Consider the following 26,156-nt stretch of genomic DNA (forward strand, 5'->3'; position numbering starts at 1 on the left):
ATGAATCGATTTCATTTCGTTAATGAGTAAAAACAACTTAACAAAAGAATTTCGCTTCGTTTCAAAGCAAAATTAACGAAACTAAATCTAATCGTTGACCTTGAAACGACGCATTTTGGCTTCGTATTTAAACACACGAAGATGGTTTAGAGCGGACGCCTTGCCTGCCTTCATATGCATTCATGAACAAACTGATCGCTCGACATTACCATGTAAATGATTGGATTTCGTTTATGTTAAAGACGAATAGATAATTATTTGGATAAATATCTTTACGATAAGAAACTGAATCGCTTGGGCTTATTCGGTAAACGCTGAGCCACCAAAAATCTGTCTCATCTGAGGAAATAATTTTTTGACGACGAAATTCAATTTTTTTATTTACAACTGAGCAGGAATTTCATTTATAATTTTCACACCTTTGTTAATATTTTGACAGCTGGATGTTATTGATATCTTGTCACCCCATGCAAATACAAGGTGGCGCAAAATTAATCATCCAATTTAGGTTTTGATTAACTTTTTTAATAAATGAAAAAAGGCATTATACATAAGTGATGAAAATCTTTATTTTTGACCTTAACGCGCCTTATTGCTCTTATCTGTTTGTACATTGCAGCTGTCTGGTTCACAAGTGTCAAATTCGTAAAAATTATAAATCTTCCGATAGGGTGATTAGTTTTGTGCCACCTTGAGTATGTAATATTTTCCACTTAGGTTCAGCGTATTCCAGAAGAAAAGCAGTGAAAGCATTATTAAAAAAATATTTATTTATGGGGTTTCCAATGCTAGTGTAAAATAAAAAATTTCGTATGCAGGTAAATTTTTATTTTTTGTAATATTGGCTTTATTTAATTATCATCTAGGTAACATGACGAAAGACATAACAAATAGAGATTACTACATAATTTTCTATTTAATATATCATATAAGTATGTGTGTATGTAAATATTTACAGTTTCACTCATCCTTTAAAATTAATTTAGAAATACTTAGCTGTAATACACATGCAACACTCACTGTTGCAAATCAAATTCAAACAACAGCATAAAGCCACTATAACTAATATTTCTATACAATGTCAACTAAATTAAAAAAAAAAACAAATAAAGTAAAGAAATGTTAAATTCGGTGCGAACCGAATTTTACATAGCCGCGCACATTTCGGTTAAATTTAAAATGGACTTGGCTATACATTTTTAAAATCAAACGAACTCATCCACAATGGGAGTTATAGTTTTTAACATCGTCCGAACGGATGGATATTTTGGCTTAACATATAAAAAGAGGTCGTGGTTTTTATCCCATCTAAATGAGGTGCATACCAATTTTGGGCAAGTTCTCAAAATTCAAAATCATTTGTACCAGACGTGAACAAAATTAGAATGCCCTTGTTCCCAAATGTGTGCGGCTATAACTTTATCCATTTATTCATATATAATATATATTTACTTTATTAAGCCGCAACTGCTTAAAAACTCTCAGTTAAACTGGGCCGCTGTTGTGTCCATGTCCCGCCTCAAACAATGGCGTGCGAGTGCTAATACCCGGCTGTGGTCGCCCAAGGATTGGGCGCATGATGATAAAGAGCACCTCCGTTTCCATAGCCCGAATTGACGCTGAAGTCAGGGTAACTGATGTATTCCGATTTCATTTGCAGCAAACCAGGATAGGTTGCGGCGTTTGGAGCGGTTGTCGTGGGGTGTGAATGATGAGTCACTGGTGAAATGGCGTCGTTGGAGTTACCGGGCGAGCTGATGGTTAGCCCATACTCAGCGGCTAACTGAGATTCACTTTGCATGGCGAGCGCGGCATAATGTCGACTATTCACCGCCGAAGCGGATAAGCTCGATTGCAATTGTTGTTGCTGCTGGCGCTGCTGATGTTGCTGTTTTTGTGTCTGCTGCTGCTGCTGCTGCTGCTGGAGGTTAGATGTTGTGGCTGTTGAGGTAGTATTGATATTGTTGCTGGCGGTACTGCCTTGCACTGACTGTTCCTGCTGTAATATGGCACTGCGACTAAGTTGCTGTTCTTGTTGTTGTTGCTGCTGCTGCTGCTGATGATGGCCAGCATTGCTGCTCCACAAATCAAACGGAGCGCTGCCGAACAAGGGGGAAGCTAAGGATAAGGAGGAGGCGGATGCGGCTGCCTGTTGTTGTTGTTGTTGACGTTGTTGAGCCACGACATGCTGCTGCAAACCATTGGGGTAGACGCCAGAGCCAACAAGAGGTTGCGCGTGTTGGAAGAGCGATGAGCTCTGGTGGTACAGATTGGTGTAGGGGTTGTAACCGTTTGGAGGGTCCGTTTGCTCGGTTTTCAATTGCAATTGTGTCGCAGTTGAAGTGGATGCAGCAAGACGAGACGCGGCTGTCGTAGAATGCGTATTCGACCTCGATGTGATGGTCGCATTTTTGTTGTTGGTAGTGGTGGTCGAAGTAGTAGAGGTGGCGTTGGTAGTCGACGTAACATTGGACTGACGCACCACGGACGGTGTTGTACTATTCAAACTACCGGCACTCGACGATGTTGTATTCTCCTTATTTACTTCTTTTACCTCCTCCTGTTTCGAAGTGGATGCCTGCTGTTTGGCTTCTGCCGCGAGCGCCTTCTTGCTTTTCTTATCCTTAAAATGGGTTTTGTTGTGCTTACTTAAATGATCGCTACGTGAAAATTTCTTCGAACAAATTTGGCATGAGTATGGACGATAATTGGTATGTGTGCGTCCGTGGCGCTGCAGCTCATCGGAGCGTGAAAAGCGCTTGCCACACGTCAGACATAAGAACGGACGCTCACCGGTATGCCAACGCATGTGGGTCTTCAAATGCGATGCCTTGCCGTAGACACGCCCACAGCCGCGTATATCGCAGAGATGTTGTTTCCGGCCACGTTCATCAGGACCTACAATAGGAGCCAGACCGGCCATTTCATTTCGGCAATTGGGACACGAGCAACGCACCGATCGCCGATGTAGTTGTGTATGGTAGGCAAGTTCGTCGAAATTAAAGTTCGCGTACGCCTGGCTTGGCCAAGGCTGATAAAGCCGATCCGGATGTGTAAACCAAGCATTGGCCGTTGCAGCCGAAGCAGCCGTAGCTGACATACCCACATTGCCGTAATAATCCGTAGCGTATTGCGCATAAGCAGGAATATGGGTGCTGCAATGATCAAAAAGCAAAGAGAAAAAAACTAAAATTAAAATGGCGGAAATGACGGAAGTGCACAAGTGAAAGCTCAGGCGAGACTGTAATGGTAGAAAACACTACACTACACCCTCCTTCCCCTAATTTAATGAATTTTGCAATAAGCAATTTAAAACTTACCGAGTTGGCAAAGCTGCTGCAGTCGAGTAGGTGTTCCACGAGTAGGCGGCACTTGCAGCAGCTGCTGCGCTTGTATGTGCGGCAATAGCCGCTGTATGAGCGGCGGTAGGTGAGCCGGAAAGTGGCGACACCGACGATGAGGTTGCCGATGCAGGCGGACTCGAGGAAATCGAAGCAAATGACTGGGCGGGCGATGGAAATATGCTAGTTGGTGAAACGGACGCCGATGAGGGCCCCGAATGATTACTCGAGATGGGTGATGGGGTTCCTGTCGAAGATAATTGCGGCGGATTCTGCATTTCCATCTTCATGGGAAATGCGCCACATGCAGCTGGCGTCGTTGCTGCTGTTGAGGTTATCTGACCATAAAGCGAAGCGAAATTGCTTGCGTTGCTTGCGAAGTCACCAAAGCGAGTGTTACTGCTGACATTATTGCTTTGTGGGCCTGCTAATGCGGAAATATGTGTAAGTGGTGGTGTCCCACTAGTGGCAATTGCAGCGACGGCAGTTGATGTAGTGGCTGCTCCAGGCTGTGGCTGTTGATGTTGCTGCTGGGGATTATGATAACTGCTACCGATAGACGGCATACTGGCGGCGGCGGCGGCGGAAAGCGTTGCGCTCGCATAAGGATTCAAATAATTACAGGCATCGTCTATCATTTTCGCATTAATTTTAGATATACAAATGCAATATAAGCTGCTCTAGCAAATTTTTTTGAGTGAAGGTAGATGACAGTTGATGGAGCTTAGACCTTTAAGGATGATTATTTTTTTATCGCATATGTTCCTGATATTTAAGCTTTCATTAAATAGTTTAGAAAATTTGGAAGTTGAAAAGTAATTTGATTTACTTTATTTTACTATTTTTGAGTTCCTTCAGCATTCATTAATTTTTTATTTATTTGTTTTTGTTTCTTTTTTTTTTTGTTGCTTTGTTATTTTATTTTATTTTTTCATGTTCTTCGTACTTGATTATGGCACACTTTACACTTGTTACCATCGCACAATGATTATAGCTCTTCACTCGTTGTCGTCGTGGGTGCACTCTGTAATTACGTCTGTTATTTTTTTTTTTTTTTATTAAAACTGCACTTGCGGGCAAAAGCAATCCACTCCTTTACCGCCTTCTGCTTTGAGTCAATTTCTCTTTACTTCCACAGTTAGTTTACTTCTAAAAAATGTTTTTATTTTTGCACTTTATTCAACACATTCACTTTTCATATTCGTCTATTTGTTTGTGAGTCTCCAAAATACCCCAAACAGTTTTTACTGCTCCAAATTAAATCGTTTATACTACAAAACTAAATTTAACAAGCGCATACGCACTAAACCAAATTTTTGATAATTACAACCTGTGTCCAAATTGTAGCTGTGACTTCGCCTGCGCCACTGGGCACAAAATTGGCCAGTCAAAATCAAATGGCCGCAATATACACAACTTCTTATTTTATCAGCTGTTGTTGCTGCTGCAATTTGCTATAATTCCATTCACACAAACTCACAGTGCAAGATGATGACGACAGTTGCGGACGCGGATGATAACGCGCGTACAAAATAATGATGACGATCACGATGACGGCGTTTCGTAAATTGCGCCGCAAACGCGTTCACTGAAATAATTGCTGGGCTAGTAGTACTCACACCGAGTATGCCTGTTTGTTTGTTGCAGAGGCTGAGCACTGCTATGCATGAAGATACAACCAGCGGTAATTATCTTTGCGGACTGAATTCCAAAACGCAGCGAGAGAGTCCAAACAGTGCCAAGCAACCGAACGAACATAGCACGAAAATTCAAAGACGAGTCAAGGCAATAACAACCTATCCAACGAACACAAGCGGTGTGTGCGCAGGGGAAATACTTACACAAATGCTTATGATTGAATGTGTGCGTGCGTGCATCTGTGTTGCGGATTGGTGGTGGCTCGTAGCTGGCGTCTATATGTAGTTGTAACTTGGTATTTTTGGTGGTTGCTTCTTGCAGTATGAGTGCTTTGCTTATATGTATGTATATTTGTATGTTGGCTACGAGTAACTCTACTCAACGAACTCAGTGTCGTGGAGTCAATAGTTCAAGGTGCGGCGGAGTGTGGTGCGTTGTGTTGTGTTAGACGGTGCGGCAAAGAGTGTTGGAAATTTAAATGCGTTGTGCGCATTTTACCAAACACTTCATATGTATGCGTGTGCATTCGCGAATGAATGAGATAGCAATAGCCAGCCAACATACAGCATAATGGCAGGATTGCTATGTGTACTCACATGCAGTATGTATGTATGTACATATAGTCAGGCGTTAGGTAGCAAGCATAGCACCTAGCAGCATAAACCAAAATTCGTAAAGCAATAAATTATTGTTAGTAGCTGGAGACGTTTCAGTCTTCAAGGATGTCTCTTTCTTGTCTTCAAGGTATAATGTGATAATCTCCGGCAGACCGTCTAACTAACGGTCGACGTCCTGCTACCTGTGCGATTTCTTGTTACATTTCTGGAATAAGCAGTGTATCAAGTTAATATACAATAATTATAAGAACTAAGCCTTACTGCTTACACTGATTTGCAAAAATAAAACTATGATTAAAAATTAATATAATACATCTTTACCTTTGCGTTTTACTTCTCTATTTCCATGTGAAGGGCAATTTTTCTTTATCACCAAAGGTAATTTGGTATTACAGCGAAAAAATTAATATTGATGAAAACGTTTTTTTTTTTGTTTTTAATTTTCCAATGATAACAATACTAAATACCATTTTGAAACAGCATAAAACAATTTATGAGCATCAATTTAAGACTAGTTTTGTAGCCATTTCATAAAAAAGTTTAATAGGGTTTATCATTTCATCTAATTTAAGCTAATATGCCCAATAAATAAGGAATATTTTTTTTTATTTTACTTAATACGCTCAATGGTAGGAAAGTTTTTAGTAACTCAAAGATTTTGTACCGCGCTTGAAATGATTTTTGATTTGTATTTTTTTTTTCAAAGAATACATATTTATAAATATTATATGTATGTACACTTGTCAAATTTTTTCGTGTTCGAGAAGTAAAAATCAAATGACAAATACATATGTATATACATACATACATATATGGTAGGTACCTACGGGAATATAATAAATATTTTATTAAATAAAAATAATAATATGTAAACATTTGTTCATAATTAAAAACCAATTATACATATAATATACATACATATCTCTGTAAACTGAAAACTGGCGAAGATCTCTACTCTCGAACACAGTAGATAGTGAATATTATAAAATAGCCTAAATTTGATTTTTAAATACAATTAAAGACAAAAAGAGGCTAAACTGCAGGTTTTAGTATATACACTTCTGAGAACATTTTTTTCGTTTTTAAAATATAAATTTTCATGTATTTTTTTTATTTTTTTGATTATTTGTTAAGGCATCATTTTGAAAGACATATTCTCTTCAACATATTCGATGCAGAATATTTCTTTCACAAAATACTTGTGATCCGAGAACTAATTCTTACTAACTCACTGCGTGAGCTTTAAGTATGAGTTTCTCCCATAATATTTTGCGTAAATAGCACAGCTTTTTGCGTTACTGAGTTCAATAATACAAATTTTTCCATATCAGAAAGTTTAGTACCCATAAATATTTCTTTTCACTTTTTGACTTGAACATTTTTAGCGTATCCTATTACTCAACCCCGTATACTATGTACAAAATATATCCTTGAGCAACCGAAAAATTTACAAATTATAGATTCACGTATGTAAATATATGAATTGGAAAATGCCTTACACAGAGAAATGCTTAATTGTACTTTTTTCAAGATCCGTACCTACACTCGCTTTTCTAAAAAGGAAAAACTCACATACCCTAATGGGATTAATATCGTTCTCAGTACCAATATAGACAATACTTCCTGTATAACACTTTTATCTTCAAATAAACAAAACAATTATTCCCCTCATGCAACAAAAGAAACATAAAGGAACTGTAACGCAAAAAAAAAACCAACACATTACCTTATCCGAGTGACATATAATTCCACAAGAATCTTTTGTTGATTTAACAACAGAAAAGAAAACGCTACATTAGCAACCCAACTCTTCCTGTGTGCACAACATAAAAATAAGCATAAAAATAAACACAAAAGCAACAAAATCTGGGAAATAAGGCACGAAAATAGAAATAGAAATAAATATTGTGGTCGCGGCCCAATGAAATAACTGTATTTAAAGGGGCGTTACCAAACACCACCACCAGGCGATGTTGTGGCAACAAAAACAATATTGGCATATAACAACAAACACACGTCTCATTCACAGCGACTGCAGCCAGTTCGGGCACCAACTAATAATCACTGCCACAGGCACACAAGTTCCTTTATGTGTGTTTGAGGGAGAGAAAGAGAGAACGCGCTCAAGAAGTTAGGAGAGTCAATTGCTTGAGCATTCATATGGTTGTTCCGCTACTCAACTTTATCTGCCCTCCTTCAACCGCCTCACATTTCCACCTACCTACAACACTTGCGTAAAGCCGCGGTCCACGTGCTAACTACATTTTATCTTCAATTCGTGCTTGATGACTGCTTACTTTAATAAGCCTTATGCGTAAATTCTCTTAGGGTAGTTTGAAATCCAGCATAATTAGTTGGAATTAAAATTAAATTTTATTGCTATAATATTGGGTTTAGCCTAGAAGTTGGTTCTGGTTTTATTAAAAGGAATTTAAGTTAAACATGCAGAAATTACCAAAAGTTTTTCTGTAATGCTGATTAAAAAATTCATAGAAATATTAACAGTAACTCAGTAAATGGCATTATGCATTTACTTTTACTTAGGGAGGCATAGTAAACTGGACATGTGCCACATGACATGTGTAAGAATTTTCAGCGTAAGGCGAATGCTGAATGTTATTATAAGAGTATTTTTCGTTGTTTTTTTTTTACATACGAACTGCAGAATAACAGCGATATCGTTTATATTGTAAATTAGCAGACTTACAGTTGCTTCATTTTTTTTTTGTGTATGCAGTAGTTAGACGTTTCGTTTTATTCAAGGCGAGTATATACAGGGTGGGCCATGTAAAATTTGCTTTTTGAATCGGCTATAAAAAAAATTAATCAATATTTTTTCAAACTTTTTTTTTATTTTGAAGTTTGAACATTGTCATTTATAAATAAAAAATAATATCATTCAAATGACTGCCACGACTGGCTTTACAGTTGGCCATTCGATCAACCCAATTTTAGGCACATTTTCGATTGTTTGGGCTCCAATTTCATGAATGGTAACTTCGATTTCGTGTTTTAAAGCATCAATCGCCTCTGGATGGTTCGCATAGCATTTGTCCTTAACGGCTCCCTACAAAAAATAGTCCAACGGGCTAAAATCACAGCTCCGAGGCGGCCAATTGATATCGGAATTCAAAAACGGTAGCCAAAAGTTCGAGTTTAACTTTGGCAGTGTGACAAGTTGCACCATCCTGTTGAAACCAAATGTCGTCCATGTCATCCTCTTCAATTTTTGGAAACAAAAACTCGTTGAGCATGTCACGGTAACGCTCACCATTTACTGTAACCGCGGCTTCTCGCTCATTTTCGAAAAAAAATGGCCCGATGATGCAGCCAGACCAAAAACCGCACCAAACAGTGACTCGATGTGGATGTATTTGCTTCTCTACAGTAACGTGTGGATTTTCTGAGCCCCAAATCCGACAATTTTGCTTATTGACGTAGCCACCGATGTGAAAATCAGAAAAGAAGAAGAAAACTCACCACTTTGGAAATAGGTTTTCAATATTTCCCAATTTTGTTCAAGCGTATAGCGTCCCATTTCGTAAATGTCAAACCTTTAAGTAAATTATGAACACATTTGGAATGTCATTTGTGTTACCATTCTCATAAAAATAGGTGGTTCAAAAAGCAAACGCTACATGGCCCACCCTGTACAAAGTGATAGCAGTTGCTTAAAGTCAAATTTGCAAATTTTTTGTTGGTTTGAGTGTCAAAATTTCAATGAAGCGAAACAACAACAAAAAGTAGATCACTTTAATGTTTAAATAACCAAATCCCGAGAAAAAAAAATCAGCTTTTTTACTACTATCGCCCAGTATAGGTGCATCTCGGTTTTATGTGTATATTCAGCAGTTTAACGTTTAGCTGGAATTTCCTAAGTATTTTCCATCGGCCCATGCTAAATAGTCACTTCTTTTTGTATCCTTTATTATACTATTAATCAGGTCGCATATAGTTCTGCGCTTTCAACTCAAACCGGTTACACTCATATCCCTCTAGTAGGGGTTTTGTGTTGTTGCTTTCCACATAATTCGCTAAATTTCCCAGATTTCTTTTACAGGTAGAAGGCAAAAAAACAAATGCAGCTCCTGTTATATATTGTCCAACAATGTGTATATATACGTTTGTGTATAACTCGAAATCCAGTCCAAAAAAAGTTATTTTTATTCTCTGAAAAGTACACAAAATACTGTATGGGTATGTAGTCGATTAAGTATAGTGAAATCTCCAATCACAGGCAGTAATTGCCATCCCTAGCTTTAATCGCCCTTCTCTCTGCACGCAGCTGTGCTCATCGTCTCTAACATTTTGGCGACTCTCCAAAGATTCTCACCCATTGCACTCACCCTCGTGCTATTGATTGTGCTCACCTGTAACCAGTGTTGCCGTAAAGAATAATTGCCAAACTTTGAAAAGATGTTTTTAATGGCAAGTTCTCACTTTCACCAACCACTGAATGCAAAATTTGCAATGCTTACATATGTAAAGGGTCTTTCAAAAGTGGCGCCTAGACGCCAGTAGTGAATAATTCCTAGGCTGTATATTTTTTATGTCATCTTTGACATTTTTCAAGTAGACAGATGTGCAATTTTACACGAGCGTTAAAATAATTGGAACTTATTAAAAAAATGGTCGATTTTTAGGAACAGCATATCGCAAATTTCGTGACGAGTGAGTCCACAATTCAAAGGTTGATGAAAAAATTTCAAAAAACTGGTTCTGTCGAGAATAGAAAAAGGACTGGTAGACCAGACTAGGGTTTTTTGAAAAGTGAAGTCTGTGCTATTTCCATAGCCAACTACGATTCTAGAGTTCAAACACAACATTCGGATCGAAATTCGTGAACTCAATGCGATAATGTGTGAGCTAGTGATTGAAAACCTTAATTCTCCTATGACAGCCTGTAAACGTGCTCAGGATGGACATTTCCTGTATGCCATTTTTCACTTTTAATTGTTAAGAGCCATATTTTGAAAAAAAAAAAAAATAGCGAAACCTGAAAGAATATGCATGTTTACATGTTTTATATTAAAACAACATCTAGGCACGTATTTTGAAAGATCCTTTATATACAATACAATTCACAATACAAAAATGTAAATTAAAATGCCCAATTTCATTATATAGTTACACAATTTCAAGTATGCGTTTTTATGAAATTTTTATGAAACGGCAACACTGCCTGTAACTCCAAGTGTGCGCGCCCACCAATTAATGACTGCTCCCAAACATAAAGCAACCACTTATTTCCCCTCGCACATACTCACTTTCGCCCATCCTACCAGCCAGCCGTCCTGGTAATTGTTGATCTAATGGCGTGTGCGTAACATGTAATGAAACGGAAGATACAATTATACCGAAACTGCTTGCACTTATCGTATTTAATGAAATACCTTTGCACCACATACATATGTATGGAAGCAGTGGGAACCTCAGTTAATATGCACACACATGTGGTACAATCCAAACTTGAACGGAACGAACAGTACCAAAGTGGAATTAATAAAGAAAAAAACATTTTCAAGATTTTGTTATTGTTATGCAGTAAGATTTATGATAGCTGGGCCTGATTGAATGTCTCGCTGACTGACCAAATGGGTGCTTGTTTGGTTGGATGCTCGTATGATTGGGTGCTTGACTGGCTGACTGGCCGACCGTCTGCATCTGCTGCTGATTTGGTAGCAAGATGAAATGCTCAGCTCACTTCTACGAACACTCATAGACAGCTATTCGTACATACCGTATCTGCTTCTGTTGTAGCGAATGTGTGGCAAGATTGATAGTAATCAATTATTGTTGTAGTTATTTGTTAAAATACGACAGCGCGTGGAAAGAGGCGGGCAGTGATCTATGGGAAATATGCTGGGTTGGAACTAGGACAGGGATTGGAGAGTGCTTAAGCTTATGAAATGCATGAAAAAGTTAAAACAAAAAACAACACGAAAAACATTTTATTTTTTCACTTGTACTTGCGCACTTCACACATATTCATATAGTTAGTATGTATGTATGTATGTTCATGTGTAGATATGTACGTCAATGTGTAAGAATTTAGTTTTGCTTGTAAATACTTGGTTTATAAGTATGTTCGAACATATAATAATGGTATGCACACATACATACATGCATATGAATGTACGAGTATGTAGATAACTATTTTTGTTGCTAGAGGCTTTCGTTTTGTGGGTCACATTAGCTGCAGATTCCCCATTTCATGCGCATATTTGTTCCACATTTCGCTTTCCATTTACGCTTGAAGATGTGTGTGTGTGTGGCGGTGTTGGAGCTTGGATTTTTTGTTGGCTGCGGTCGTATACAAACGTGTCTGAGACCACCTGCGCCATTAAAAGGGGTGGCAGGTTAGATTTGTTTATCGTTTCCCGGCCTCTTAACATTTCGCTCTCTCACTCTCTCTCGGAATTGCGTTCACCCTTCTTATTATGTTTAGGAGCCTTTTATCTTATCAATATAGAAGCAAAAATTTGCTTACGAACAAAACAATGCTTATGATAATTATTAATATATATCATGTGCACGAATATTCGCATTCATTAGGATTCAAATTTAAATTCAATTTTATTCTCATTTTGTTTTTGTTTGGATGATTAACAGCCGATAGTTGGAATGGTGTATCTATGAAAAGATAGTCCATTGAGCACTTGGTATTGATCTAAGGTTTTATGTGTACTACGCGATGGAGGGAATAATAAGGTGGCACCGATGCTGGGGCCGCTATATTGCTCTCAGCGAATTTGACTGTGTCAGCTCATTTTCGTGACGTCACTGGTGCAATTGGGGACCAGTGCGACCAGATTACCAGATCGTAAGATATTTAACTTTTTTTTCTTTTCTGGAGTTTGAACTCTTTTTTCCTCACATTTTTCTAGCCTCTTTTAATAAAAATGTGATCTTTTTAAAAATTAAATCACTCAGTTCTATATAGCTTTATTTTTTTATCATCTGGGTCAAGGCGAATCTATCCAAGGTGGTGGCATTCGGGTAACAACAACATTTTTAAAATTAGAGCTGTCAAAAGATAGATAACAGAAGAATGGAATGAATGACAACTAGATAAAATTTGTTGTGTTATTATTGTGTGACATTTCTTCATTTCATTCACATTTTTTTTCCAAGTTTGTTCTTCTTTTCCTCCTTCGAGCAGTCAAATCTCTCTTTCGCCACTGCTGTGCTGCCTGGTTTTGGATATGAAAAAGCACAAACACTCCCATTTAAAGACAAGCACATACTAAACTTTTATTGAATTATTAGGTGCGCAACTAAGTACTCGCTGTTTTTTTTTTATGAAAATACAACTTTATTCTGAAAAAATGGTTACAAGTGAATCATTGAAAAATTGCCCATTGCTGGCTATTACTTTTTCCCATCTTTCTGGTAGATCTCGTATACCGTCGCGGTAAAACTGTTCATCTTCTGAGGCTAATAACGGATCAAGCCATTTTTTGACGTCAGCTAGACCATGTGCAATCGATCGGAACAGGTGATAATCGGACGGCGCAATATCTAGAGAATATGGCGCGTGGGGTAGAATTTCCCATTTCAGTGTTTCCAGGTAGGTTTTAACGGGCTTGGCAACGTGAGGTCGAGCGTTGTCATGCTGTAGAATCTGTTTTTCGTGCCTCTCCGCGTGTTGCGGCGGCTTCTCGCGCAGCGCTCAGCTCAATCGCATCAATTGAAGTCGATGCCAATCCCCAGTGATGGCTTCGCTTCATTCATAATAAATAACACCAACTTGGTCCCACCAAATACATAGCATAACCTTCGCAGCGTGAGTATTCGGCCGAGGCGACGACGTAGAAGCATGTCCGGGCAGTCCCCATGACTTTCTTTTCTTTGGATTGCTGTAATGAATCCATTCTTCATCACCCGTTAAAAACGATGAAATGGCGAAAAAACGACGTTCAACATCCCTTGGTTTTAACTCATAAGGAACCCAGGTCCCCTGTTTATGAATCATTCCCAAAGCTCTTCTTGCGTTTGACACGGATCTTCATTGAGCAATGCCTCCAATTCAGCGTCTGCGAAGGTTTTTGGACTTCCTTCACGCGGACTATAGTCAACATTAAAATCACCGTCTTTGAAGCGACGGAACCAATATCGGTTCACTTAAAGCAGCATCTCCATAAACTTTTTGTAGCTCTCGATGAGAAAGAGGAAAATCACCACTTCCCGCAAATGACGATTATTCGGCACAAAATCAGACATTTTCACAAAACCCAAATGATATGATACCAAAACAAAATCACTAATGTGTCGAAGCAGTTTGTTTACCATATGTCTAAGCTTGGTTTATGACGTTTAGGTTATGCTAGAATCGACTAGCACACATCTATTGACAAACAGCGGGAACTTAGTTACTTAAAGAACTTTGTATGTGTGACAAATTGTCTTTACTGTGTGGGTTTTTTTTAATAAATATATTAGGGCTATGTACAATAGACTGTATTGGCAAAATAGAGTTTCAAAAATGCATCCTTGTATTTAAGTCTTACGTTATGTTAAGAGAACTTCTTTAAAAAAAAAGGCCGAAAAGCATTTTTTGCAGTATTTGAGGTTAAGTAACACGATAAGGGACTCCTTTTTCAAAAAGGTCGTTATGGCTTCTTATCTGGTATTATCTGGTATTTTTAGTTTGTTTTACTTTTTTTTACTATGAATATAACCCCGTGGATTTACTTCGTTTATAATAAATTTTAAAAATTTATAGAAAGTTTTTAAATGTTAACAAGAGTTGAGAGAAGCTGATCCAATATTCTTGCATAACCTCAAAAGGAGCAAAAAATGAAATTTGCACTTTCAAAAGGCGAAATTTTATAAGAATCAACAAATTTCCAATAATATAAAAATCTCTTACATGCAAGAGTAGCCTTTTTATCCTTTTTTAAATTACACAAACTTTTTTTAACTTACTGTTTTGGTAGCTTTAAATAAAAATATAAAAAACACCAAGCTCAAAAAGTTTCGCATTTTTGGTACAAAAAACCACTAAATTTATTGAGAAGACCAAAGGGTTGGTAACACTGCACAACTACACGAATGTGACGTCACGCAGTCTCTGATGGGCACAATCTTGTTTCTATCATTCATGTCTGGTTTATACTACTCGTATTAGTATTTGACTGAGCTATATATTTAGCTCTGAAAAAAAATTATATCAGAATATTTATTTTCCCGGGATCAATTTTTCGATACATTTAATTAATGTTATTACGTCGTTAAATCTAATTCAACAAATTTTAAACTGAACGCCTGTACATAAAATAGGCATAAATATTTGAAGCTGGCGACGAACATTATTACAAACATAAAATTCTGTATGAGTTCGGCCACTAACAAACTAATTTTCCCAAAAATCGCTAGTCTCTAATACCTAAGTGATAAGCATGCATTCATACACACCTACATACATACATACAGTGGAAAGCAAAACTGTCCGGATTTTTTGCATTAAGAAAGAAAGGTAATGAAAACAATACAAATATAGGTATATTATTAAATATATGTATTTTTTTCATTTAATTGAATATTATTTTAACTTATAAAGCACAAAAACTCATATATTTTCTTCAAGAAAAATAGAAAAAATTAAAAAAACAACAATTCCATTACTCGGACACTTTTGCACCGATTTGTGTTATACACATTATCACGATATTGCTTTGTTAAAATGTAACGGTATTTGTCCGGTTATTTTTTTTGCTTGCTACTAGCTCGTTGTCAATCTTTTACTCCTGTATTTTTGCATTGTTGTTTGACCTGTGAAGTGATTAACTTGATTTTAAATTCAATAAAGCAAAAAATCCTTAAAAATGAGGAAAACGCCAAAAGACATTGAAAACAATGTGATAAATTTGTTGAAAAATAATAATTCATGCCGTAAAATTGCTGAAAAGTTAAATTTAAGTAAATCTACGGTAAATGACATAAAAAAACGATGTAATGTAGCTTGCAATAATAACCAAGGTGGTCGACCAAGACTGCTTTCCTATGGTGATGCCCGGCAGATTGAGCGTTTGCTACATGATAAGGCCATCAAGACACCAAAAAATGCTGCAAAAAGTATTGGCAAGGATGTCAGTTCCTGGACGGCCAGACACGCATTAAAGAGAATTGGTTTAGTAGCCAGTGTGAAAAAGAAGAAGCCAGCACTTTCCGATAGAAATGTAAAAAGACGCCTTCATTTCTGCAAGGCCCACAAAAATTGGACGGTAGATGACTGGAACGGGTTATTTGAAGCGACGAAACGAAAGTTAACAGATACCAGTCTGATGGAAAAGAATACTATTGGCATAGGCCGCATGACCGCATCCAAAAGCACCATGTGAAGGAAACGATGAAACATGGTGGTGGCAGTATTATGGTGTGCGGATGTTTTACCTAGTGGAACATTGGACCTTTGGTGAGAATCCAAGGTATAATGAAGAAGGAGGATTATTTGAATATTCTCCACACAAATTTACCGGATTTTGTTGATGAGAGTTCTTATCCGGCCGAAGAAGTTTTTTTTCAACAAGACGGGAATCCGAAGCACACGGCTAAAATAGTTTCCACCTGGCTACAAAACCAATATTTTAAGACAGTAGAATAGCCTGCACAAAGTCCAGACCTGAATCCCATAGAAAACTCCCTCCGAAAAATGTTGACGAGCTTTGGGAGAGAATACAGCATGAATGACGAGCTCTTGACCATGATATCATCCAAAAGTTGGTAGAGAGTATGCCAAAACGTATTGAAAGCGTAATTAAAAATAAAGGCCTTTGGACGAAATATTGAATTGGCAATATTAATTGATTTTAAGCAAATCCCGCAATCAGTGCAAAAGTGTCCGAATAATGGAATTGTTGTTTTTTTAATTTTTTCTATTTTTCTTGAAGAAAATATATGAGTTTTTGTGCTTTATAATTTAAAATAATATTCAATTAAATGAAAAAAATACATATATTTAATAATATACCTATATTTGTATTGTTTTCATTACCTTTCTTTCTTAATGCAAAACATCCGGACAGTTTTGCTTTCCACTGTATGTATGTGTATAGGTAGGCAGCAAAGTAAAATTCCAGCATTCAATATACATGAAGATGGGGAAATTTTTCATTTTAAATGACTTTAACCTTCATTACCATACTCACACCTACAGAAATACATCAAGTGACCAGGTAGGTTGGTAGTCTCGAATTTTCCCTAAGTTAATCCGGTTAAGTCGCCCTTTTGTTAGTCAAATATTTACCAATGCCAAGCGAAAATACCAAACAAAGTCTCCTTTGTTTGCAACACTCTACTTGTTTTTGTATTGACTCTCGTGCACGTATGTTTAGTATTTCCTTTCACAAAAACAAAAACAAAAGAGCGCCCTATAATTCCTTCACCATGTTTCACTGCATGGTAGAATAGGTTCTTAACCACACTTCATAACGGTACCTAGTGATTCGTAGAACGGAGCGCGGTTCATACAAATACCGCGAAAAGTTTCAAATATGTACAGAAATATGTCGCCAAGCAGAACTAGATTGTCCATGTCGGGGTACTTAGGTAGTACAATTCTCGAGTAAAACAAGTTATTCAAACTAAAACTGGATGTTAATTTTCTGCCACCAAAATTACCATTTTTTGGATTAGGAAAAAAAGCCCGACTTTAGTTATTTCATTATAAAAAAAAATATATGATTAATGATAATAATTATTATTTGCAGGTTACTCATCACCACTATTATTTCATAATTATCCTCTTCATTATCAGAGAGGAGATTAACTCAACCACGTTGCCAAGTAAAATAATAATTTGTAAACTAACATTTGCATTTAATGTTCGTTCTGAGTATTTAAAAAAAAAAGTCCGAATTCAGAAAATTTGCTCATATGCAGATATTTTTTGTTAAGCTTAGAAATTAATTTAAAAAATATTGCCGAAGTCAGCCAGTGGTTTACATCCACAAGTGGAATAATTATTTATCAAAAGTGCACTTTTTTTTAAATAAATAAAATTTAGCCTTCTTTGATTCGTAATACCATAAACATTCTCGATAAATGTTTGGTAGATGCTGCTGGGGTAGGCAATGCTGATCATCGATCCGATAACGTATTGTAAAATTTACTGTTCTCGACAAGTTGCCATCATCTCCGAGTCATTCATCGATAACAACGTCAACATCACTATAATTCTACGTAACTATCGGATGTAATGCTTCTTGCGGCAAATCCTAATATATATATATTTTTTTTGGTGGATAGTTTTCTTATACTTGATATGACAGCATCGGGAGTGATAAAAAGTCTATTGAATATATCTTCGATGGTCTTTCTTCTCTTGGACTTGCGAAAAAAAATGTTTTCATAGCACTAAATTTTTTGTATTTAACGCTTCCAGAGCTTCTTCTGATAATTGAGCGATAAATTTCAAATTTCCTCCAAAGAGGAAGCTAGCGACCTTTCTTCTAAAACTGAGTAGGAAGGATCTAAGAGTAGTGGTGTGTACAACAAGGGCACAACGCCTGGGGTCAGCATATGGCTACCATGGGAATCATTGACGACCCAATATGCCTATCCTGCCGGGAAAACGAGAGCACTGCAGAGCATTTTCTCTGTAACTGTCGATCGTTTTCTAGAATCTGACTTAGGCTGTTGGGCTGCGATGTACTAAGTATGGATGCGAAGTTCTAAGTTAATACTCTTTGGATCTCCTAAAATTCGTCAATGAATCCAAAAGATTCGCGGAAGAGTGACCTCAAACCAAATTTTTCAGTCTTACCATCCTAAATCTAATCGAATCTATCTCTGTCCCATGAATGAATTATTGGTGTAGTTGTAGCAAGGTTAACATTTAGCAAAATATTTCGGTATATTTGAAGTGTAATCGCTAAACTTTTCCACCTCGATTTGACAAGAAACTGCTGTTATAATTGTATGAAGCATTTTAATTGAATTGATGCCAATTTTGGTTATTATTGCTGACATCTCAGCTGTTCGAAAGCAGCGCCTTACTGTATTGCCTTCAATCGAGTTACCGAAGCCAGACTTTTGCGTTGAACAACAATTAGAACAATTTTTTCTCCGAAATCCTTTTGAATGTGCGCTTTGTATTTTTATATTTTTTATATTATTATATTATTATTTTTTATATTCATAATATTATTTTTTATTTCATATTACTTTTATATTATTTTATTATATTTTTTATATTACTTTTATAAATTAATAATTTTTCATTTTCCGTTCGTACATACCACTGGTGGTTCAAGATGGCGCAAAATCAATCATCCAACTTTCTCTTTAAATTATTTTTTTACTAAATAAAACAAAATATTTTGAGTGATGGAAACTTGCTTTGTATTTCGAAATATTCGCACGTGATTAATTTTGCGCCACCTTACACGATTTCAAAATGTTGACATTGCATTTTTTAACTAGTTTCTAAGTATTCTCTAATATTTTTTTATGAAATCTGTAAGAAATGTTAAATTTGTTATATTAAAGCGAAATAAGTAAAGTATAAGTTTAAATTATTTTTAATTGAATTGTTCAAATGAAACACAATTGTTAGCATTAATTTAAATTATAATTAAAATAAAAATAAAAAATTTAAAAAAATATTTAGCAGGCTTTCAAAAACTAACCAGGTTATATTACGGAATGCAACTATATTTCCCATAATATATCAATGGTTTTCGAGAAAAGTGACACAACTCAAAAATACAAAATACTGACTGGACCGCTAATAACGCCAGTGCTCTATGAACCTCACAAATATTTTTTTTTTTAAGTAAATTTCCACAATTTGGAAGCGTTTTTGTCGCGTTAAATGGATCATGATGATTTGCCAAGCCATATTGTCAACACAGGTTGTCATTCTGAACTATCGAACCATTATTATCGGTATCGATAGTTCTCATGCAGCTAAAATAACATCCGATATATGTACATATATAATTACCGCTTACACACTTTATTGGGTATTGGCCGAGCTTCTCCTCCTATTTGTGGTGTGCGTCTTGATGTTTTTCAATAAATGAGGGGGCCTACAGTTTTAAGTCGGAGATTCAAAGCGTCATGCGAATAGTCACGCACTAACCCATTTAGATACGGCGGCCGCCTCTAACCCTTTATTTGTACGCTTAAGGCTAGCACTAAGTTCAGAGCCGTGAAATTTCGCCTGCAACATGCATTTTGTTTGCCGTGAAATGTTGCTAGCAACATTGATTGTCAAATGAGAAGAAACGTCAAAAAGAAAATTGTACAAATGCAAGCAAACGAATTTATGAGCATCGCTCCAAAAGCAATTGGAAAATGTTAGTAAGAAAAGTTATTTTTAACAAAATAATATAACTAAATGCATTCCTTTTAATAGGTTTCATTACATTTATCAGCATTTTGATATGTTTGCGAGCTTCTGTCACAACCGCCAGCGGTTTGTGTGGCAGGTGCCCAAATGTTTCTTTCTTTGTGGAACACTTCAACGACACGTTGCGTCTGCTTACCGTATAAGGGGGCGTCCATAAATTAGGTGAGGTGTTTTTTTCAATTTTCTGACCCTCCCTCACCCCCTGGTGAGATGTCGTGAGATTTTATTCAACCCCCTCCCCCATCCCCCAATCTCACGTGAGATTTTTCAAAATGTGAGTTTCTTATGTAAACGCGTTGGATTGTTATTGTAAAAAGGAAAAAAATTTGCTTCGTGCTTTTATTTACGACTAGTTAAGACTAGTAATCAATATTGCTGAGAGTTATAAGTGTAATAAAAATTTAACAATAGAAGACTTAAATCGTAACTACTGCGATTAAAAAAAGAATATCTACTCTAATTCAGTCCATGGAGAATCATGCGCGGTTTCAAGAGAGACTATTGGGACCAACATGTCCATATGATTTTCAGTAAAATCATGTGCTCCTTCAACTTCGTTCTAATCCAGCCACTCTAAGCCGTTGACGCTTGCGCACAGTAACTCATTAGCTCGTCTTGTGACAATCCGTGAGGGTCGCACTTTGCGGAACATACGCGCTTGCTTAGCTGGTGCAATGTGAGCTGCTCGCCTGTGCTCTGCAGCTCTTGTGATAGATGCGAAGTAAATACCGCATGTACTGCAGCATATTTTCTCTAAATCATCACGTATACTTGGGCAATAGAGATCAATAGGCGTGCTGATAAAGGCATTCAGCGGTTGAATCGGTACGCGTATTAGAAATGGAGCAAATGATTTTCCGTCATGTTCTTTAAAGTCCGGAATTGTCAAACGTCAACCTGAGTGATAGGGCGTTCGGCTCATAGTGGCGCGAAAACAACCGACGGGCTACACTGTACCGCAAATTCAGATTAAATTGAGCTATTTGGTATAAAACAAATATGGTGGTTTGACAGTAGTAATGTATAACGTCGAAGTATGAATGAAATTATTTTCTTTCGAACGAATTAGTCAATGATCTTAATCATACTACGATTACGCTTGAGATTAAATCTTAAGCATGTACAATTTTTTTGTTTCAATCAGAAAAAAAATTGCGTGATATTTGCCGAGACCCCCCCTCTCTCCAACGTAAGATTAGATGAGATTTGACTCGACCCCCTCCCCCCCTTAAACATCTCACGTAATTTATGGACGCCCCCTAAGCAAACAGCACTTGGGAATCATTTTAATTGAACTTTGCGACGCCATTATTTCTGCGTTAGCCAAGAAAATTCCATCGCTACACTTGCAGAAATCACATGCATTGGATGCACATTCAACAAGTGGAATTTTTCGAGGTGCCCTCGATGACAAACATGTTGCCATTATATAGCAACCAAAATATAAAACCATTATCGAAATAAATTTCAATTCATTCATTTTTTCTTTTATATCGCGTATGTTTAATATTATACGAGGTGGGTTAAAAAAATTAGGTGGATTTTCAAATTTCACGGGCTACGTACATTCGATTTTCGATTATTATTTTTGTTATATAGTACATATATCTATATACTATATTATATATGTTGGGGCACTCGTCTCGAAGATATGTTCACGGTTTTAGCAAAATACATAGCAGGTTTAGTTTGTTTGTGAGAGGCATAAATAAGACCAGTGTTTTGCGTGTTCGACGATTTTCTGCAATCGAAACAAATGGATCAAAGAAGTTGCATCAAGTTTCGTGTAAAAAATGGGATTAAGTGCTCAAAAATACTTGAAATGTTGACAAGGGCATACAGTGAGTGTAATCTGAGTCAAAGAAATTTTATTATTACAATCTTTTCACAGAAGGTCGAGAAGATGTGAATGACGACGCCTGCTCTGTACGCACCTTCACATGAACAGCCGATGAAAATGTTGAGAAAGTGAAGAAAATTATTATGGAGAATCGTCGAATCACAATTAAAAAAGTTGCTGAGGATGTCGAAATATCGGTTGGCTCATGCCATGCAATATTTTCGGAAATTATGGGCATGAAGCGTGTGGCAGCAAAGTTCGTTCCAAAATTGCTAAATTTTGTCCAAAAACAACGTCGCATGAGCATTGCTCATGAATTGTTGAATAACGTAAACGATGATCCAGATTTGCTTAAAAGGTCATAACTGGTGACGAATCATGGGCATACTCGTATGGTTATGACATAGAAACCAAAGCCCAATCGTCCCAATGGAAGAGTCCAAGAGAGCCCAGACCAAAAAAAGCACGCCAAATTTGATCAAAAGTCAAGATTGGCGTAGGGCATCAGGAGCTCTTACCACAAGGTCGTACGGTAAATAAGGAGTAATACCTTGAAGTTATGCGCCGTTTGCGTGAAGCCATACGAAAAAAACGCCCGAAATTGTGAAAAAAGTGCATGGCTTTTGCATCATGATAATGCACTTGCTCACTTATAGTTTCTTGTGGGAGATTATTTGGCCCAAATAAACACCGTTACCATATCTCAGTCACCGTATTCACCAGATTTTATCCCCTGCGACTTTTTCTTATTCCCAAGATTGAAGAGACCCATGAAAGGACGGCGTTTTGCGACGATTGAGGAGATAAAAACCGAATCGCTGAGAGAGCTCAAGGACATACCAAAAAGTGTATATCAGAACTGATTCGAGGATTAGAAAAAACGCTGGCACAACAAGTGTATTATATCTGAAGGGTACTACTTTCAAGCAGATAAAATAGAAATGGATGAATAAATAAATATTTTTGAGAAAAATGAAAATTCACCTTATTTTTGGAGTACACCTCGTATACAAAATGCACCACAGGGAGAAAATAAATAAAAAGTAAATTAAAATGAATTAAAATTAAATACAACTAAATAAAATTAAATTTCCTTACTACTTCTTTAGTGCTTTTCAGCCTCCTCGTATGCCATTTGCGTGAATTTGCACCCAACATAACTATTCCCAGTGCTTTCGGCAATTGCTTCAGAAATGACTCCAAGTGTTGCACAAGGGGCTTAAATGTGGAACTACGAGCCATCTCTGCTTTGTTATTTCCACAATGCTGTTGTTCCACAATTTCCTCTGCTGAAGATTGTAGAGCCGCATTCGAATTTTTGGAGTGTTTTGCGGGCGTACTAGATGTCGACGTCTGAAAATAGAAACATAGAATAGGAAAAACATGCCTTAAGTAATGTTAAAAAATGTCGAAGCTTATACGAAATCTTACATAATTATAGCCGGGGTGATCTCGAAACTGGCGACAGCTTCTGGACTATATATATATATATAATTGGCGCGTACACCCTTTTTGTGTGTTTGACCTAAGCTCCTCCTCCTATTTGTGGTGTGCGTTTTGATGTTGTTCCACAAATGGAGCAGCCGATTCCGAACGGCAGATATTTATATGAGGAGCTTTTTCATGGCAGAAATACACTCGGAGGCTTGCCATTGCCTGCCGAGGGGCGACCGCTACTAGAAAAAAAATTCCTGCATTTTGATGTTTCATCGAGATTCGAACCAACGTTCTCTCTCTGAAATCCGAATGGTAGTCACGCACCAACCCATTCAGCTACGGCGGCCGCCTACCGCTTCTGAACTACCCATGCTTAAGAAATGTTCTAATATTCACTTTAACTTTAGCAGAAACAAAATATAAAAAGATTTGCTAAAACTCTTTGCGAAGACGATTCGCTTAAAAATGCCATGTCTTCGAAGTATTCGAACTCTGGCCCTTCACTCTCAAAGTTAAGATCCTCCAAATCACATGCATTTCCCGATTTTTTTCTTGCTGGCATAGTACCGCTTGCTGTCTCAGAGGTTCTTCCCCGCTGCTTTGCACGCTATCTCCTGGTGGCCAATCGATGACTCAAATTCTTGTATGAACGGTCGGTCAAATAAACCCTATCGTTTTGGGAGTTTACGAACTGCTCAATTTGGAAAAAAACACAATGTTCGGAAATATACCGCTTTCGGCTTCGGCCTTCGCTCTCTCAAGTCTGGTTTGTTGTTACGTTGGTGTGAGATCATGCGCCTTTTGGATTTTGTAAGGCTTAACTTTGAGATCATTTTTCAGTATGCCGCGGATGCTATGGTCAGATATTTTCCATTACTGGTTTTCTTTTTTCGCGTTTACTCTCGGCAAGATGCTTCCGCACGCTTGTAAACATTACTCTGGACTGTCATTTAGTCAACTAACGAACAGTTTCTGCCCGTGCACTGTATTGCTTAAGTGCCTGAACAGAAAGGTTCCATTATAGTTTTATTATTGCTTTATCATTAAAGAAAACTTAGAAATAGTTTGGAATGTTAAACTTTTGAGTAAACATTGGTTTGATGTAGACTTTCATCTGCTTAATTCCGTACTAAAAACTTGTTTGTACTTTAAAGTAATTTGTTTGAATTAATCTCCAATACTGATAGTTAGCGTTTAAATCGCCCCGAAAAAATTCGAATGTCACTCTAATTTGAAAAATGGCATTGTATCTACATACATATTCCATCAAGGGAGGAGTGGACCGGGGGCAACACTTGGGGACAGGGCCTGGTTAACCTGTTCACGAATGGCTCGAAGTTGGACGGTAGGGTTGGAGGAGGAGTATTCTGTAAAGAGCTTTCCATCAAACTCAAATTCAGGTTACCGGATCACTTCAATGTGTTCCAAGCAGAGGTGGCCGCAATTAAAGAAGCAGCTGACTGGCTAATTACTTGCGCAATAACTGTTAAGAAGGTAAATATTTACTCCGATAGCCAAGCGGCAACTAGGGCCCTAGGCTCTATTATGGTGCATGCGAAACTGGTCAGGGAATGCCTGGTCTCTCTCTCGATTGCATCAGAATTCTTCGATATAAAGATAATATGGGTAACTGGTCACAGTGGCATTGCTGGAAACTGCGAAGCCGACGAGCTGGCCAGACAGGGTGTGCCCTTAAAAGGAGCGGATCAGGATTCTCTTGACAACCTGCGCTCTACTCCTGGAAGGCTTTGCACCAACTCAGCGAGCGCGAAGTCCTTCTGGCCTCGTTTGGATAGGAGGCGTTCGAGGGATATTCTGAGGATGAAAAAATCTCATCTCTCAAATTTCGTGGGCATCCTCACGGGGCACTACCCGCGGGATGTACATGCCGTGAGACTCGGAATTACTTCAAGTCCTTTTTGCGTCAGCTGTATCAAGGATAAGGCTTAGCTGCCCAGCTCTCGCGGGACTAAGATTCAAGCAACTTGGTTCTCACTTCTTTTCTACGCCTGCTGATATAGCAGGTCTTGATAACAAAAATCTGATGAACTTCATCAGCAGCATAAAGAGGCTAAAACAACCGCAGACTAGTCACCGTTCATAGTCCACAAACACTCAACCCCCCCCACACCTTTCCCTTTCGTCCTATCGTCCTTTTTCCTTCACGTCTTTTTCCCCTCTTGCAATGGTATCACAAGGGCTGAACCAAACTCCTTTCGTCCAAGTGGGCCCATTCTCTGGGCAACCATTACTACCTAACCTAACCTAGCATGAAATATAAAAACAGCGATTCAGGATACAAATCTTCAAATTAGATTTTAACTCGATGAAACATTTCTCCGATGCGGCGCCCTTAGGCAGTTGCCTAAACCGCATCACTGATAATCCGGCCCTGTCGCAATGCAAATTTCATTGCTCATCCAACCCATATTTTAGGTTAACGGGAAAAGTAAAAAATGTGTCCTCTTGCTGCACTCTATGCAAACAACGCGTTCCGCAAATCTAGAAAGCTGCTAGTCGCGATAAGACCGATGCGCAAACATCTTTGGACACGGCACGCACGCACACAAGATCGTCAAAGATGATCACATAAATGGAAAATATTTTCTGGTGTGCAGATTTGCGTTGTTTGGTCTACTGTTCGTTGGTTATTTGGAAGTCTGTAACATAATGACTTTGCAAAAAGTCGCTTCATTAATGAAGCTTCACCGCATTGTTGTTATTGTAGTAACGTTTGCAGTGTAATCCTTTCCTTGTGTCTGCCAAGCCAAAATTTCACGCTACACCACCCATGGTCACACTAAGCAGAGGTTAACACCAACTCGAAAAATCGACTATGACTCGGATCTGACAAAAGGGTTTTTGTGTCGTTATGCAGATTTACTCTTAATTGGATTTCTGAGATTTTTGCATGTAATCCATATTCT

At 37.6% G+C, this 26,156-nt stretch overlaps 1 protein-coding gene across 1 annotated transcript in view; it reads right to left on the bottom strand.

Moving 5' to 3' along the window:
• Nucleotides 1-823: 823 nt before the first annotated feature.
• The window catches only part of LOC128858197 (transcription factor btd), a 30,917-nt gene continuing 5,584 nt past the window's right edge, over nucleotides 824-26,156 (bottom strand). Inside the window, exons 2-4 of the mRNA XM_054094254.1 lie at nucleotides 22,891-23,145; nucleotides 3,321-5,801; nucleotides 824-3,155 (exon numbers count right to left, since the gene is read on the bottom strand). Coding sequence (XP_053950229.1) covers nucleotides 1,541-3,155; nucleotides 3,321-3,979 — 2,274 coding nt within the window. The 5' untranslated portion in view covers nucleotides 3,980-5,801; nucleotides 22,891-23,145 and the 3' untranslated portion in view covers nucleotides 824-1,540. The remainder of the gene's footprint in view (nucleotides 3,156-3,320; nucleotides 5,802-22,890; nucleotides 23,146-26,156) is intronic.

The sequence above is a fragment of the Anastrepha ludens genome, chromosome 3 (assembly GCF_028408465.1).
Source record: "Anastrepha ludens isolate Willacy chromosome 3, idAnaLude1.1, whole genome shotgun sequence".
Classification (NCBI taxonomy): domain Eukaryota; kingdom Metazoa; phylum Arthropoda; class Insecta; order Diptera; family Tephritidae; genus Anastrepha; species Anastrepha ludens.